The sequence below is a fragment of the Chrysochloris asiatica genome, unplaced genomic scaffold (assembly GCF_000296735.1).
Source record: "Chrysochloris asiatica unplaced genomic scaffold, ChrAsi1.0 scaffold00001, whole genome shotgun sequence".
Lineage (NCBI taxonomy): Eukaryota > Metazoa > Chordata > Mammalia > Afrosoricida > Chrysochloridae > Chrysochloris > Chrysochloris asiatica.
Window position 1 is genome coordinate 60,080,941 of NW_006408519.1, and position 13,711 is coordinate 60,094,651.

At 41.0% G+C, this 13,711-nt stretch overlaps 1 protein-coding gene across 1 annotated transcript in view; it reads left to right on the plus strand.

Moving 5' to 3' along the window:
- The window catches only part of STMN2 (stathmin-like 2), a 60,591-nt gene extending 59,523 nt beyond the window's left edge, over positions 1–1,068 (plus strand). Inside the window, exon 5 of the mRNA XM_006830799.1 lies at positions 886–1,068. Coding sequence (XP_006830862.1) covers positions 886–945 — 60 coding nt within the window. The 3' untranslated portion in view covers positions 946–1,068. The remainder of the gene's footprint in view (positions 1–885) is intronic.
- Positions 1,069–13,711: the final 12,643 nt, after the last annotated feature.

Sequence of the window (13,711 nt, forward strand, 5' to 3'; positions counted from 1 at the left end):
AAGGTGACTCTGTAGCATAAGCACTGGACTGCAAACCACAAGGTCAGCAGTTAGCGTCCTCTAGGCAGTCCCCAAGACAAACATGAGACTTTTTGTTCCCAAGACAAACATGAGACTTTCTGTTCCTGCAAAGATTTACAGCTTTGGAAACCCTATACAGGGTCATTATGAGTCCCAACTTCCTGTGTTCTTGTCAAGTGCCATCGAGTTGTTTCCAACTCATAGTGACTTTATGTAGGTGTTCCAAGAAGCGGCTGGTGGGTTTGAGCTGCCAATCTTGCAGTTAGCAGTCCAGTGGTTATCCTACAGCATTATACTATGACTCAGTAACATACACACACATACAAACAAGGGGGCTTCAAAAGGTTCATGGAAAAATGAAATTTAAAGATAATGGAATTTTTCCATAAAGTTTTTAAATCCTTTCATATATGTCTGTGTGCCCACATACGTATATATAACCAAAAACTTGTCATTTCAACTCATTTTTGTACAGTTAAGTTCCATTAATTACATTCAACACATTATGCATCCATCACCGCTACTCATTTCCAAATTTTTCCATCACCTTTAACAGTGAGTTCAATGCCCTCAACAGCGAGTCCCAAGAATTAAAAGCAGGAACACGAACATTTGTTCATACACCACTGTTCACTGAGACATTGGTTCACACTAGCCAGAGATGGAATCGTCCAAAATGCCCATCAACAGATGAGTGGATTTTTTTCATTTCTTGTAAAATGAGAGTAATTCCTAAAGGTAGAAGCTAAATGCAGTGACTTGCAGTGCAGTGCACGGTCTACAAAGGAATGAGCCAGCTCTCCTAGTTGTCTGTGTGGCCAGTCAAGGAGTCTATGTGACCTTTCTCCCGTTGGTGTTTTCTAGGAGAGGCATGCTGCCGAGGTGCGCAGGAACAAGGAGCTCCAGGTTGAACTGTCTGGCTGAGGCTCTGGAGGATATGGCACGCCCCACCACTAGTAATTCCCCCTGCCTATATTATAATGGATCATGCGATATCAGTATGGGAAATGTATGACACGGTTTAATAAAAGAACTCATTATAAAAAATTTAAAAAAAAAAGAAACAAAAATTTTAAAAAATCAATGCGGTCTCTTTGCAGAATGTTTTGCTTGATGTTTAAAAAATACCTTGGATCTTATTTTGTAAATACTTACATTTTTGTTAAAAAATACAAGTATTGCATTATGCAAGTTATTTCATAATCTTACATGTCCTGTAACAGGCTTTTGATGTTGTGTCTTTCCACTCAAATGAATTTGCTAGGTCTGTTCTTTTTAAAGCTCCCATGTCTAACTCCATTCCCTGCCCTTTTCATTACAACAGGAAAATGAGGTCAGTAGACAGCCTATGGTGCTAGAAACCCACCATTGCCTAATGACCTAAACAGCTTTGTAATCTCTGAGCTTGATTAAGACCATGCCTAGATCACCCACAGGTATTATAATTCTACATGAAACTCCACATTTGTTTACTCATAATCTATTTACCACACAGAAACTACAAAACCAGACTAAGAAAAACCACCAATCATTGCATTTACTTTGGCTTCTACTAGATTATGTGCTACAAATGTGTTTTGGCTTTAAAAAGGGATGGATGAAAAGACAGATCTCAATCTGGGTAGAAGTAAAAAGTGCTGAACACAAATCCAAACCCAAATGGGCTAAGCAGTCGCAAAAACGTTCTTCATAAAGTGGGCTTCATTCTTTAGTTTTAAGTTCTTTTGATGGAATGAATTAATGTGTCAGGTGGCTTATTTGTGGATGCCATGATTGATGATGTTCATTTTAAACTCTTACCTATAGTACAAGTTGATGATTCTACTGAATATCTTTTCACTTGGAAACTGCGCGAAAACAAACTCAAAAGCACTGCGGACTTACAGTCAAGCTGGTCTTTCTTCCCCAGTGTGAGGCAATCCTGCCTGTTAAAGAAAAATGAAAACGAAAACCTCCATCTGTGAGGGCTGATGCAGTCAAGGGGGCTAGGCAGGGCATTTGTGCCAATTAAGAGACTCGCCAGATACCCACCATAAGTACCTAGTCGCAGTTTTGAAGTCGTTTTTCCTCCCCAACTCCTGAAGGTTGCTGCCTGCATATTTAATCCTCATTAGTGCTATTTTCCTGTATGTCATTGTGAGCAAGCTGTGATTAATAAAGAATCGGAGTTCTGTGAACTAATAAAGGTTTGGTCTGTTCTCTTGCTCCTTCATCTGTCTGGCCCTAGAGCTCAGATTTTAGAAGGGTGGCCTTTGGATTAGCAATCCCACAAGCAGAGACAATAGACAGGGTTTAAAGGAAACCAAGGTCCCTTGATTCATTTCCCTTCTGGAATGACAGGCAGCATTGCTTTTCTCTCCCTTCTCTAACAGGCCATCACAGCAGGAAGTCAGCAACCTGTTCTCCTTAAACGTATTCAACACTGAATCAGGATACCAAAGGATCATTCTAAGGAAGAGAATTTTGAAGCACTTGGAAGGTTCCTGGCACCATCTCATTTGCCTGACCTCAAGTTCCCCCATGTACCCCAAGGGATACCTTCCCTGGTCTATACCATCTGTTAAAGTGTGACTTCGCCTGCCACACTGCTGAGTTTTGCACTGCCAATAAACAGACTGAACATACCACACACACAGACACAGCGGGGTCTGTCAATGGACCAAAGGAACCACATCCAGTCTGAGCAGAAAATCATAAATAATTGAAACCACACAGATTTCTGAGGAAGGCTGTCATCCACAGAAGCACTAACAAGCCAAGTACAGGGTTGTGGCCACCTGGTCTCTATGCTGAATATCCTTTATTTGTGGGAATCAAAGACTGCATCAAATGAGATATCTGCTTAAAAACGTGAGCTCTATTGTCTTCCTTTGGACCCATTGGAGATTCTAGTTAATAAGCAGTGCACTGTATTTTCATTCTGATTTTATAGAATTTAGTTCATAAAGCACTACTTGAGAGACCAAACCCTATGACTGTTAAATTGTGGTTGTTAAGTGCCGTCAAGTCAGTTCCTACTCATAGCAACCTTGTATAGGGTTTCCAAGGAACAACTGCTTAGCTTGAACCGCAGACCTTGAGTTCAAACAGACCTTGCAGTCTGCAGCACCACACCAGGACTCCTATAATAAGCACGGATCATTGAAAATGAATGCCTGTGAGATTTGTTTATTAGTTTGGTCCCAAACTAATAAACAGGATATTTGGTCAATTTATGGATCATACTGAAATAGAATCCTTATAATTTCTAGGTAGCATTCTGAAATACTAAACATAGTCAATAAACCTCTTCAACTACTTTGTTGTTGTCATTGTTAAGTGCCATCGAGTCTGTTCCTACCCATGGCTACCCTATATAGGTTTTCTGAGGAGCAGCTGGTGTATTTGAACCACTGACCTTGAGATTCAAACTGACCTTGCAGACCAGCACATTAACCCACAGCACCACACCATGACTGCTTCAACTACTTTCTGGACCCTTAAATTTGAACTTGAGTCCTGGTGTGGAGCTGCGAGATAATGCACTGGACTGCAAGGTCGATTTGAATCACAAGGTCGGCAGCTCAAACTCACCAGGCGCTCCTCAGAAACCCTATACAGGGTCGCTGTGAATCAGAACTGACGCAACTGCACTTAACAGTATCAACAACAAATTTGAACTGATGACAAGTCTAACTGCCCAATTTCAAAGGTGAAGAAACTATGGTATCCGAGGTAAGTGATTTGCTGCTGGTCACAATACCCACATCTCATGATTTCTCTCTTCTTAGATAGCAGGTCATCTCCCAAATCTCACAACACCAGTAAAGATGGGTTATTTCTATGAAGTTTCCCTAGTCCTCAAATTTTAGCATGCTTCAGAGTCATCTTTTGATAGATTTTGTGGCCCCAACCTGTTTCTGATTCTTTATGTAGGTCCTGAAGCCCAAGAATCATTTCTTACAAGTTCCAGGCGATGCTGCTGTCTACAGATCTCGCTTGAATCTTACTATAAACAGTGGTACAGATCTAAGTGTGTCGGTTCTTATTCCTTCCCTACTGAGATTATCTATTTTCATCAGGGTATGTTTCTTGGGATGGAAGGTTAACAGAAATTCATTCGATCTTATTTAAAAAGTAGACGTGGAGTCCAAAGGCATCCAAGAGAGAAAAAAATTGAACAACTATAACTTGAAGGATAGTTGTTAGGTCAAGTTGGTTGTGATTCATAGCTACCCTGTAAATCTTTCCCAACCTGTAAATCTTTGCATGAGCAAAATTCCTCATCTTTCTCCTCAGAACAGCTGGTAGATTTGAACTGCTGACTTTGTGGTTAGCAACTCAACAGATAACCCACTATGCTCCCAAAAGCTCCTTTGCAGGATAGTAAGACAATAGAAAATTATACCTAGGGATTGGGACTAAGAAGGTTAGAGAACCAATGTTTGACATCTTTCACACAACATGTTTCAATAAAGTTTTAAACATCTGAAGATGCTTCTAACCTTCTAAGAGATAACTTAAGAGCTCTTTGCTGGGTGATGGCATTTCATGAATTATCCATTATTTATTAGCCTGGTTCTACTTACAGATACTTTTAATATAAATTCTTGGTTTTCTCAGTAATGTGTCTAAATTGTGTTAAGTACATGACTTTGAAAAGTTATGTGAAAAGTCACCAAATCCCAATAGTTTGATGATTCACCCTCCTCTCTTATCTTTTCAATGTCCAAAAATGCATGGAGCAGGTGAATGTTGACAATTCCTCCTCTCTGCCAAGAACCCTGCCTTTGATGTGCAGTCCCCAGCCTTCACAACACTTCAGAGGAGAAAACAAAAGTAAAAATTTGTTCCACTAGATTCACTCCCTTTCCACTGAGACTCAGAATGAAAAGGGGGAACAACCAAAAATATTTTGGCTTTAGCAACCAAAAATATCTGTGTTCCCAGCCCTGGAGAAAACAATCATCCTTGATTTCTAATCATCCTTAAAAACTGTTAAGACAAACATAAAGCCCAAAGCAAAACTAAGGCTCACAAGCTCCCCCTGATTATTTCAGCATCATCTTCAATTCCCCCCTCTCCCATACCTCCCACCTCCAACTGATCGTCAAGTAGCATCAATTTGAACTCGGGTTGTCCCTTCTTCCTTACTTCTTTTGTACGTCCACAACCACAGCCCTATTAAACTACTACAACTATTCCTAACAAATCTTTTCTCTACTCTACAGCTGCCTCTACACTCTGGTCAAATTCTCAACCACCTTGCCCCTGCTCTTCATCTGCAGTATAAAATCTGTGTCCTCTATATGGTACCAACCCTTGAGAACACTACTGTCCTTGGACACAAAATCATTCATTCTGACATGACAATGATCTGAAATGTCAAGTCCAACACATGTCATACTCTGTCTAGAGTTATCTTCACTACAAAATCTGTCAGAAAAAGCTAAGTCAGGCTATAATATCATTAAACCCCCCAAATCTCAGTGACTCAAGGCCATACTGGTTTATTTCCTACTCCTACTATATCTCCAAAATGGGTCACTGTGGACTCTGCTATGTGACATTTCCCACTCCAAAGACCAGTGGAGCTGCCTCAATCTTAGAACATCATTGGCCACTGTGGCAGATGGCAAATGACAGCATGCCAAACCATGCAGTGGTTCTATTAAAGCTTCCCCAGAAGAGACACATGTCCTATTTCATTGGCTAAAGCAAGTGGTATGACTACATTTAACTCTAAATATGCAGGAAAGTATAATCCTGTAACAAGCTAAGAAGGAAGGAAGCCAGAAATATTTGGTAAACAGCACCAAATGACAACCACCCTAAATCCAAAATAAAAAAAACCCACAAACAAACAAACTCACTGCCATCATGTTGATTCCAACTCTTAGATACAGGATAGGACAGAGTTGAACTTCTCCATAAGGTTTGTGAGGCTGTAAATCTGGACAGAAGCCAGCTGCCTCGTCTTTCTCCTGCAGAGAGGCTGGTGGGTTAGAACTGCTAAGTAGGTTAACAGCCCAATACTTAGCTCACTGTGCCACCAGGGCTCCTGACTACCACCTTACCAGTCCCAAAATATTTGGTTCACTCACCTTCCACATGCAAGGTACACTCTCACACCTCCAAGGTGTGGGGTGGCTTGTATACATCATTATTATGACAATTGTTGTTGTTGTTAAGTGCCATCGAGTCGGGTCCAACCCATAGCGACCCTGTACAGGGTTTCCAAGGGTGTAAATCTTTACGGGAGTAGAAAGCCTCATCTTTCTCCCGCGGAGCGGCTGGTAGTTTCGAACCGCTGACCTTAAGGTTCGCAGCCCAATTCGTAACCACTACGCTACCAGAGCTCCTTAAATATCTGAAAAGACTGCTGAGAAATTTAAATGAGGTGCTATAAAGTCTAACTTAGTACCGCACCTGGTGCATAGCAAATACTCAGTAATTATTACTAGCATACATTACACTGTGAAATGACTTCTGTTTTGTTTTAAGGTAGGTCACTTATTTCTTGTTGATTCCCAGTTGTTGTTAAAAGTGCCATCAAGTTGGTTCCAGTCCGTCAAGTTGGTTCCGGCCCAGAGTGACCCTGAATAGGGTTTCCAAGGAGTAGCTGTTAGCTTGAACCACCAACCTTGCAGTTCAAACAACTTTGCAGTCTGATGCATTAGCCCACCACGCCACACCAGGACTCCATATTAGTAAACAAACGTTCAGTACACACACACAAATACATTTGCTGAATACTGCATGCACAAAATCAATGAAATCAAATGAGAAAAATACTTAATACAATGTTTGGCATGCATAGGCACTTAATAAATATTGGTTTCATCTTCTGTTCTTTCAGTAGAATCTGCTAATGTTTGCTTGTTTTTAAACTCTTTGAACTTAAAATTAAACTTGATAGCATACAAAGAACCATTTACATGATCAGGAAAAATATGCTTCTGTGAAAACCAGAAAACTTTCTAACACCTCACCATGGAGACAAACAGAATAAAATGACTTGGGGCAGCTCCTGATTCAGAATTTAATACCGACCCTTTCAGCTACACACCCTCAAACCAGGCCTGATCCCAACAGACCATGCCATTACGGCAGCAGCAACTCCAGGTTTTTGAAGCCTTGAGCTCAATTTGTTCCTGAGGAAATGGAGTCTAGCTGAGCTAATCTTCAGATAACAGAAAAGCAAAACAACAACATAGTTCTTAATGGTTTGATAACAACAACAAAATAGTTGCTAGTATTAACATGTTAAACACTGTAAGACATTATTCCTTTAAATCTTAAATTCTCTCAGTAAAAGTCTTCTCTAAAAGAACCTCTCCCTCCCCCCGGGGCACTGTTCCTGCTGCATGCTTGTCCAGGAGATGAGCTAAACGGCTCCCTTGCTCTTCTTTGCCACTTCTAAATCATGCTGCTTCCTCCCTAAAACACCACTCTTAAATCTCATGTCACCAGACTATGCTTGTTCTTCACCAGGTCAGGCCCCATTTTAGTTCCTGCTCACTGTTTCTCTCTTCAACTGTATTTCTGTCCTAATTATTGACCATTATAAAACCCACACAAGTAAAGCTTCCCAGGTTATACTCTGAGTTCCTTGACATCTCCCTCTACTGATCTTTCTCTTTCACCCTCCTCAGATATTAGTCCCGTGGTCATTCTCCATCTCTCTTCATTATTAAGAAATACCATCCCTCCAACGTCTCAGTTCCATGCATTCTGTGTTCTGACCATCACTCTCTGTCTTTGCAAGCCAAATCGCTCTAGTATCCTGATTCCAACTATCTTTCTACCACACTGGGACTTCCACCGCTGCACTTGGCTACTGCTGGTGTTAGTTGCTGCTGACCCATATCTGATCCATAACAATCTCATGTTTAATCCCATACCATCTTCATGGCTGTTGATATACTTGAGTCTATTGTTGGCGCACTGTAGCTTCCAACCTAGGGACTCATTTTCCAGCACTGTACCAAATAACATTAAGCTGTGATCTATAGTGTTTTCATTGACTAATTTCAGAATCAGATCACCACGCCTTTCTTCCTTACAATAAGAGTCTGTCTTAGTCTGGAAGCACCACTGAAACTTGTCCATCACTTGGGTGATGCTGCAGTATTTGCAATGCTGGTGGCGTAGGTTCCACCATCAAAGCAGTATGTAAGCCCTCATAGAAGACTAACTAACAGGTGGGTGGTAATACCACCTTTTCATGCCCCTTACCCTTCTTAGTCTTCACTTTCCTTCTTCCCCACCCAGATAAAACCCCGTGTGTAATCATTGTAATATTTATTTTATCTGTCCATGCATCCCTCTTCCTTAATGTGGTGTTCTCAGATGGCCTAGCATTAACCCTAGCTAAATTAACTCTGAATCTAGTCCATACCTGTACCCACGCAGATCAACATAGCTGCAGAAATCATCAACTTCAAAGAGACCCTCAATTTTGCCCAGTAATCACACTACATTTCCATAATCTGTAATGGCTTCCATGTTGCTTTGATGTTGGAAGCTATGCTGCAGCTATTTTAAATATCAGCAGAGTTCCCCATGGTGAACAGGTGACCTTCAGCTGAGCTTCCAGACTAAGACAGACTCTTATTGTAAGGTGCCATCAAGTAGGTTCCAACTCAGAGACCATACACAACAGAACACAACAATGCCCAGTCCTGCTCTACCCTCACAATTTTGTTATGTTTGAGCCCACTGTTGCTTCCAATGTGTCAATTCATCTTATTGGGGATCTTCATCATTTTTGTTAATCTTCCACTTTACCAAGCATGATGCTCTTATCTATGGACGACAGATCCTTCCTGACAACATGTCCAAAGAACAAGAGACTTCTAAGAAGCAATCTGGTTGTAGTTTTTCCAAGATACATTTGTGTGTTCTTCTGGCAGTCCGTGGTACTTCAAATATTGTCAACACCATAATTCAAATGTGTACATTCTTCTATGGTCTTCCTTTTCATTGACCAACATTCATATGCACATGAGGTGATTAAAAATATCATGGTTTGGGTCAGGGGTGCCTTAGTTCTCATACTGATATCTTTGCTCTTTAATGCATTAAAGAGGTCTTGTGCAGCAGATTTGTCTAATGCTATTTGATGTTTGATTATTTGACTACTGCTTCCATGAGTGTTGATCTAAGCAAAATGAAGTTTTTCACAACTTCAGCCTTTTGTATGTTTTATGATGTTATTTATTGGTCCAGTTGTGAGGATTTTTTTTTTCTTTACATTGAGGTGCAGTCCATACTGAAGGTTGTGGTCTTTGATCTTTGCGTTTTAAGTCCTCTTAGCTTTCAGTAAGCAAGGCTGTATCATCTGCATACTGCAGGTTGTTAATGAGTTTTCCTCCAATTCTGATGCTACATTCTTCTTTATATAATCCAGTTTCTCGGATTATTTGCTCAACATACACATTGAGCAAGTATGGTGAAAGAATACAACCCTGGCCCACACCTTTCCTAATTTTTTTCCATCCCCTTTTTCTTTCTGAATGACTGCCTGTTGAACTAGGTACAGGTTCCTCAGGAGTACAATTAAGCGTTCTGGAAAACCTGTTCTTCACAATGTTATCCAGAGTTTGTTATGCTCTACACAGTCCAATGCCTTTGCATAATTAATAAAGCATAAGTAAACATCTTTCTGGTATTCTCTGCTTTTAGCTAAGATCCATTTGACATCAGCAATAATATTCCTTGTTCCACATTCTTTTCTGGAACCAGCTTAAGTTTCTGATAGCTCTCTATCAATGTACTGTTGCAACTGCTTTTGAATTATATTCAGAAGAATTTTATTTGCATATAATATTAATTACTTGATGATTTCTACACTTTGGAATGGACACAAATATGGACCGCTACCAACTGGTTGGCCAGGTAACTGTTTTCCAAATTTCTTGGCATAGTTGAGTGAGTTCTACCAGTGCTGCATCCATTTTCTGAAATATTTCAGTTTGTATTCCCATCAATTTCTGGAAACCTATTTTTCACCAATGAGAAAATACTAAGTCAGCGAAGCCTGAACTTCTTCCTTCATTCCCATCAATTCTTGATCATATGCTACTTCTTGAAATGGTTTTAACAGAAACCAATTATTTTTGGTACTGTGGCTCTGTGTATATATTCCTTTCATCTTCTTTTGATGCTTTCTGCATCATTCAATATTTTGTTCTTCAGTTCTTTTATATAGAGAAATGTTCAGGGTGTTCTTCACTTTTGGTTTTCTAACTCCGGGTCTTGGCACATTTCATTATAATACTTGACTTTGTCTTCTTGAGCTGCCCTTAGAAAATTTCTGTTTAGCACTTTCACTTCCTCATTTCTTCCAGTCCTTTTAACTTCTCCACATTGAAGATGATGTTTCACAGTTTCTTCATACATCCATTTTAGACTTTTCTTTCCTATATGTTTAATGTCCTTTTGCTTTCTTCATGGCACTGAGAAAAGGGATGAGTGAGAGAAGGACTGAAGAGGTTTTAGCTTAGCCTAAAGAGTCCTGGTGTGGCACAGTGGACTAATGCGTCAGACAGCAAAGTTGTTTGAACTACAAAGTTGGTAGTTCAAGCTCACCAGCTGCTCCTTGGAAACCCAAAACAGGGTCACTATGGGTTGGAACCGACTCAATGGCACTAACAACAACAACAAAAGTAAAATAAAATCTGAATCGAAATATCAGAACAGTAGCTACAGTTAAAATTTAACTTCCTCCCTAGCTACATTCCATAATTAATCACTCCTTTTAAGTCTCCCAAGCAGATTGTGGCCTGAACAAGGGGGTGCAATTCACTTCCTGGGAACAAAGGCAAAATCAGCAAACTGGAATGGCTTTAATAAAGGTTGGAGTCCTGGTGTGGCACTGTGGGTTAATACACTAGATTGCAAAGTTGGTTTGAATGCAAAGTTGGTGGTTTCAAGCTCACCAGCTGCTCCTTGGAAACACTGTACAGGTCACTATAGGTTGGAACAGAGTGGACAGCACTTTACAATAACAACGTATGTTTGGGATGGGACCATTATAACTACTGGAATCAATAAACAATACAATGGAAAGACCCATGTGGCCCCAAGAGGGGACTTCGCGTTCCAGGTCTAAACAGGGTCTGAGCTGTATTTTGGCTCTCCTGGTCTCCTTTCTGCTCTCAGAGCATAACTGAGGCAACACAGCAGCTGGTAAGCTGTGCAGGTTAGTGCACTACCCTCTCCTTATTTCCTTCAAAGCCTGGATAGATATTTGGTTTTTAACTCCCAAGAGACTTGCATTAGATAATTGCTTCTGTGAGTAGGACTACCTATGGTATCAGGATGGCAGGCCTGGGATTTGGGTTTTTGTTCCTCTAGAGATGAGTGTTCTTTTGCTGTTTCTTTTTCTTTTTCTTTTTTTTTTTCAATGTTTTATTGTGAATTATATGATAGTTTACATGGGAGAACATTAGTTTAAAATTCATTCTATCGTATGTCATTTCATTGCCGTGGTTACAATCCCCTCCATGCATCATCAACCAACCAAAGGGTATATCCTGCAATCCTGCCCCCCAGACCCCCCCAGTCTTCAGCACACAGTCACTCTCCCTCTCTGGATCTAAAGTTCCCAGCTGCTCCATCTCTCCACGTCATCATCTCTGCCTCCATCTAAGGCATCACTGCTTCTCTGGGTAGTATCCCGCTCTCCGCTCTTCTCCGTTGATGGTCCTAGGGACCTCTGCTCCTAGAATAGAAAGTTAATCACTCCCTTCCTTGCTATAAAATGTCTGCCTTTACATTTCCAACCCTCACAATCAGTCCTGATAACAATTATTCACTATTGTATCACAAGAGACCCATGTGCATTTCATTTCATCATTGGTCGCTGTTTCTTGAAGAGGTGATTGGGTGTGCAAAAACAGGATGGGGACCATGTCTGACTTCACAAGGGGGAAGAAGAATCAAACTCAAAACCAGCCAAAGGCAAATTCCTATGAAGAAGAGGCCAATGTGCCTCCACCCTACAACTTTCTTTACACTATTGTGCCATTAACCACTCCTCTCACAGCACTCCTACTTCACATCTAAGTTCCACAAGCCATTACAATGACCACACAGAACTCATAACAATATTCAGAGTTATGGGGTTTATTAGGAAAATACACTTTAGGATCAGAAACAAATCAGGATGCAGCAGTTTTCCAATCAGTCCTGCCTTGATCTTGTGTTTGGCCTCTCAGTCATGTGTCCTCTTGGCCTCTGCCCTGCTTCAGCAAGTCGATCTGTAAATGACCACAGGGCACCTTCTGCAAGCCTGCCTCCTGCCCACAGGCACTCAGCTTTACTCAGTCCATGGATCTAGGAGCCTGAAGCTGCTCTGTCTCTCCCTACCACCCTGTCTGCCTGCCTCTGCTATGGCCACTTTTTTGTGTAGAGATCTTATACTGTGCTTTTGCTCTTCTTTCTTGATGATCCTAAGATCTTCTGTTTCTGCTTCTGAGATGGCTCCTTTTAAACCGAGCAGGATGACAAAACTAACCAATGCCACGATTAGAGTCCTGTACACTCTAGTTGCATGGGCCCACCCAATTATTTGCTGGGAATTAAGAAGCTGTGGGATAGAAAAGCTGTATCAAACAAATTCAAGGTACCACAGGTGATCCCTGAGTTATGGACTGTAGGAAGAGGCCCCAAGTCTGTGGGTTAAGGACTGGGGAGAAGTCCCCAGTCCCTGGGTTATGAATGGAATGTGTGAAAGAGGCAAGAGAATGATGTAAGAGTAACTGGAGTTTTAACACTTCAGCTGTGCGAATGTTTGTCCTGTGTTTTTGTTTGTTCCTTTTTGTCTGAATAACAAGAAACAAGACTTTTGGCTTTTTAAGATATTTTTTGAGATTTAGACTTTAGTTTTAGGACAATCCAAAGGACTCCCCCTGGAAGAAAGGGAGAAGAGTCTTGAGCAGGTATTTGAGCATTTGGGGGCACACAAGAATAAAGAGAGCAGAAAATAGAGACAGGGTGGCTGGGGTGGGCCCAAGAGTCAACCTGCAGGAAGAAATGTGGGCGGAAAGTGATCCTAACTTCCAGACCACCCTGGGTAGCCACCACCCTTACTCAGGGGTGATCATTGTGTTCTTTCTCTCAATTAACTGAACACTCAGGAAAGGAAGGATGCCAGTTAAGGGGGGGGGGGGGGGGGCAGAACAGTCAAATCGACTGCTGATTGAAATTGACTATGAAAATGGCAACATTCCTTTTCAATTTGTTGTTGCCGACATAGTTAAATCATATGATTGTCTGATTCAAAACAGCCAATACCCATCCATTTCAGCTTACTAATGTCTAGGACACTGATCTTTATGCATTCCATTTCATGTTTGACTATTTTCAATTTTCCTAGATTCATACCTCGTACATTCTGATTATTAATGGATTTTTTTTTTTTTAGCTGTTTCTTCCCATTTTAAGTAGTACCACAAAGTTGTTGTTGTTGTTGTCAGGTGCCATTGAGTCAGAACAGACTCATAGTGACCCCATGCACAGCAGAATGAAACAATGTCCGATCCTGGGCCAACCTCACTACCACTGCCACACTTGAGTCCATCAATGATGCTACCTGGCCAATCCATCTTGTTGGAGGTCTTCCTCTTTTTCTCCGACCCTCCATCTTACCAAGCATGATATGCTTCTCCAGTGACTGTTCCCTCCTGACAATATGTCCAAAGTA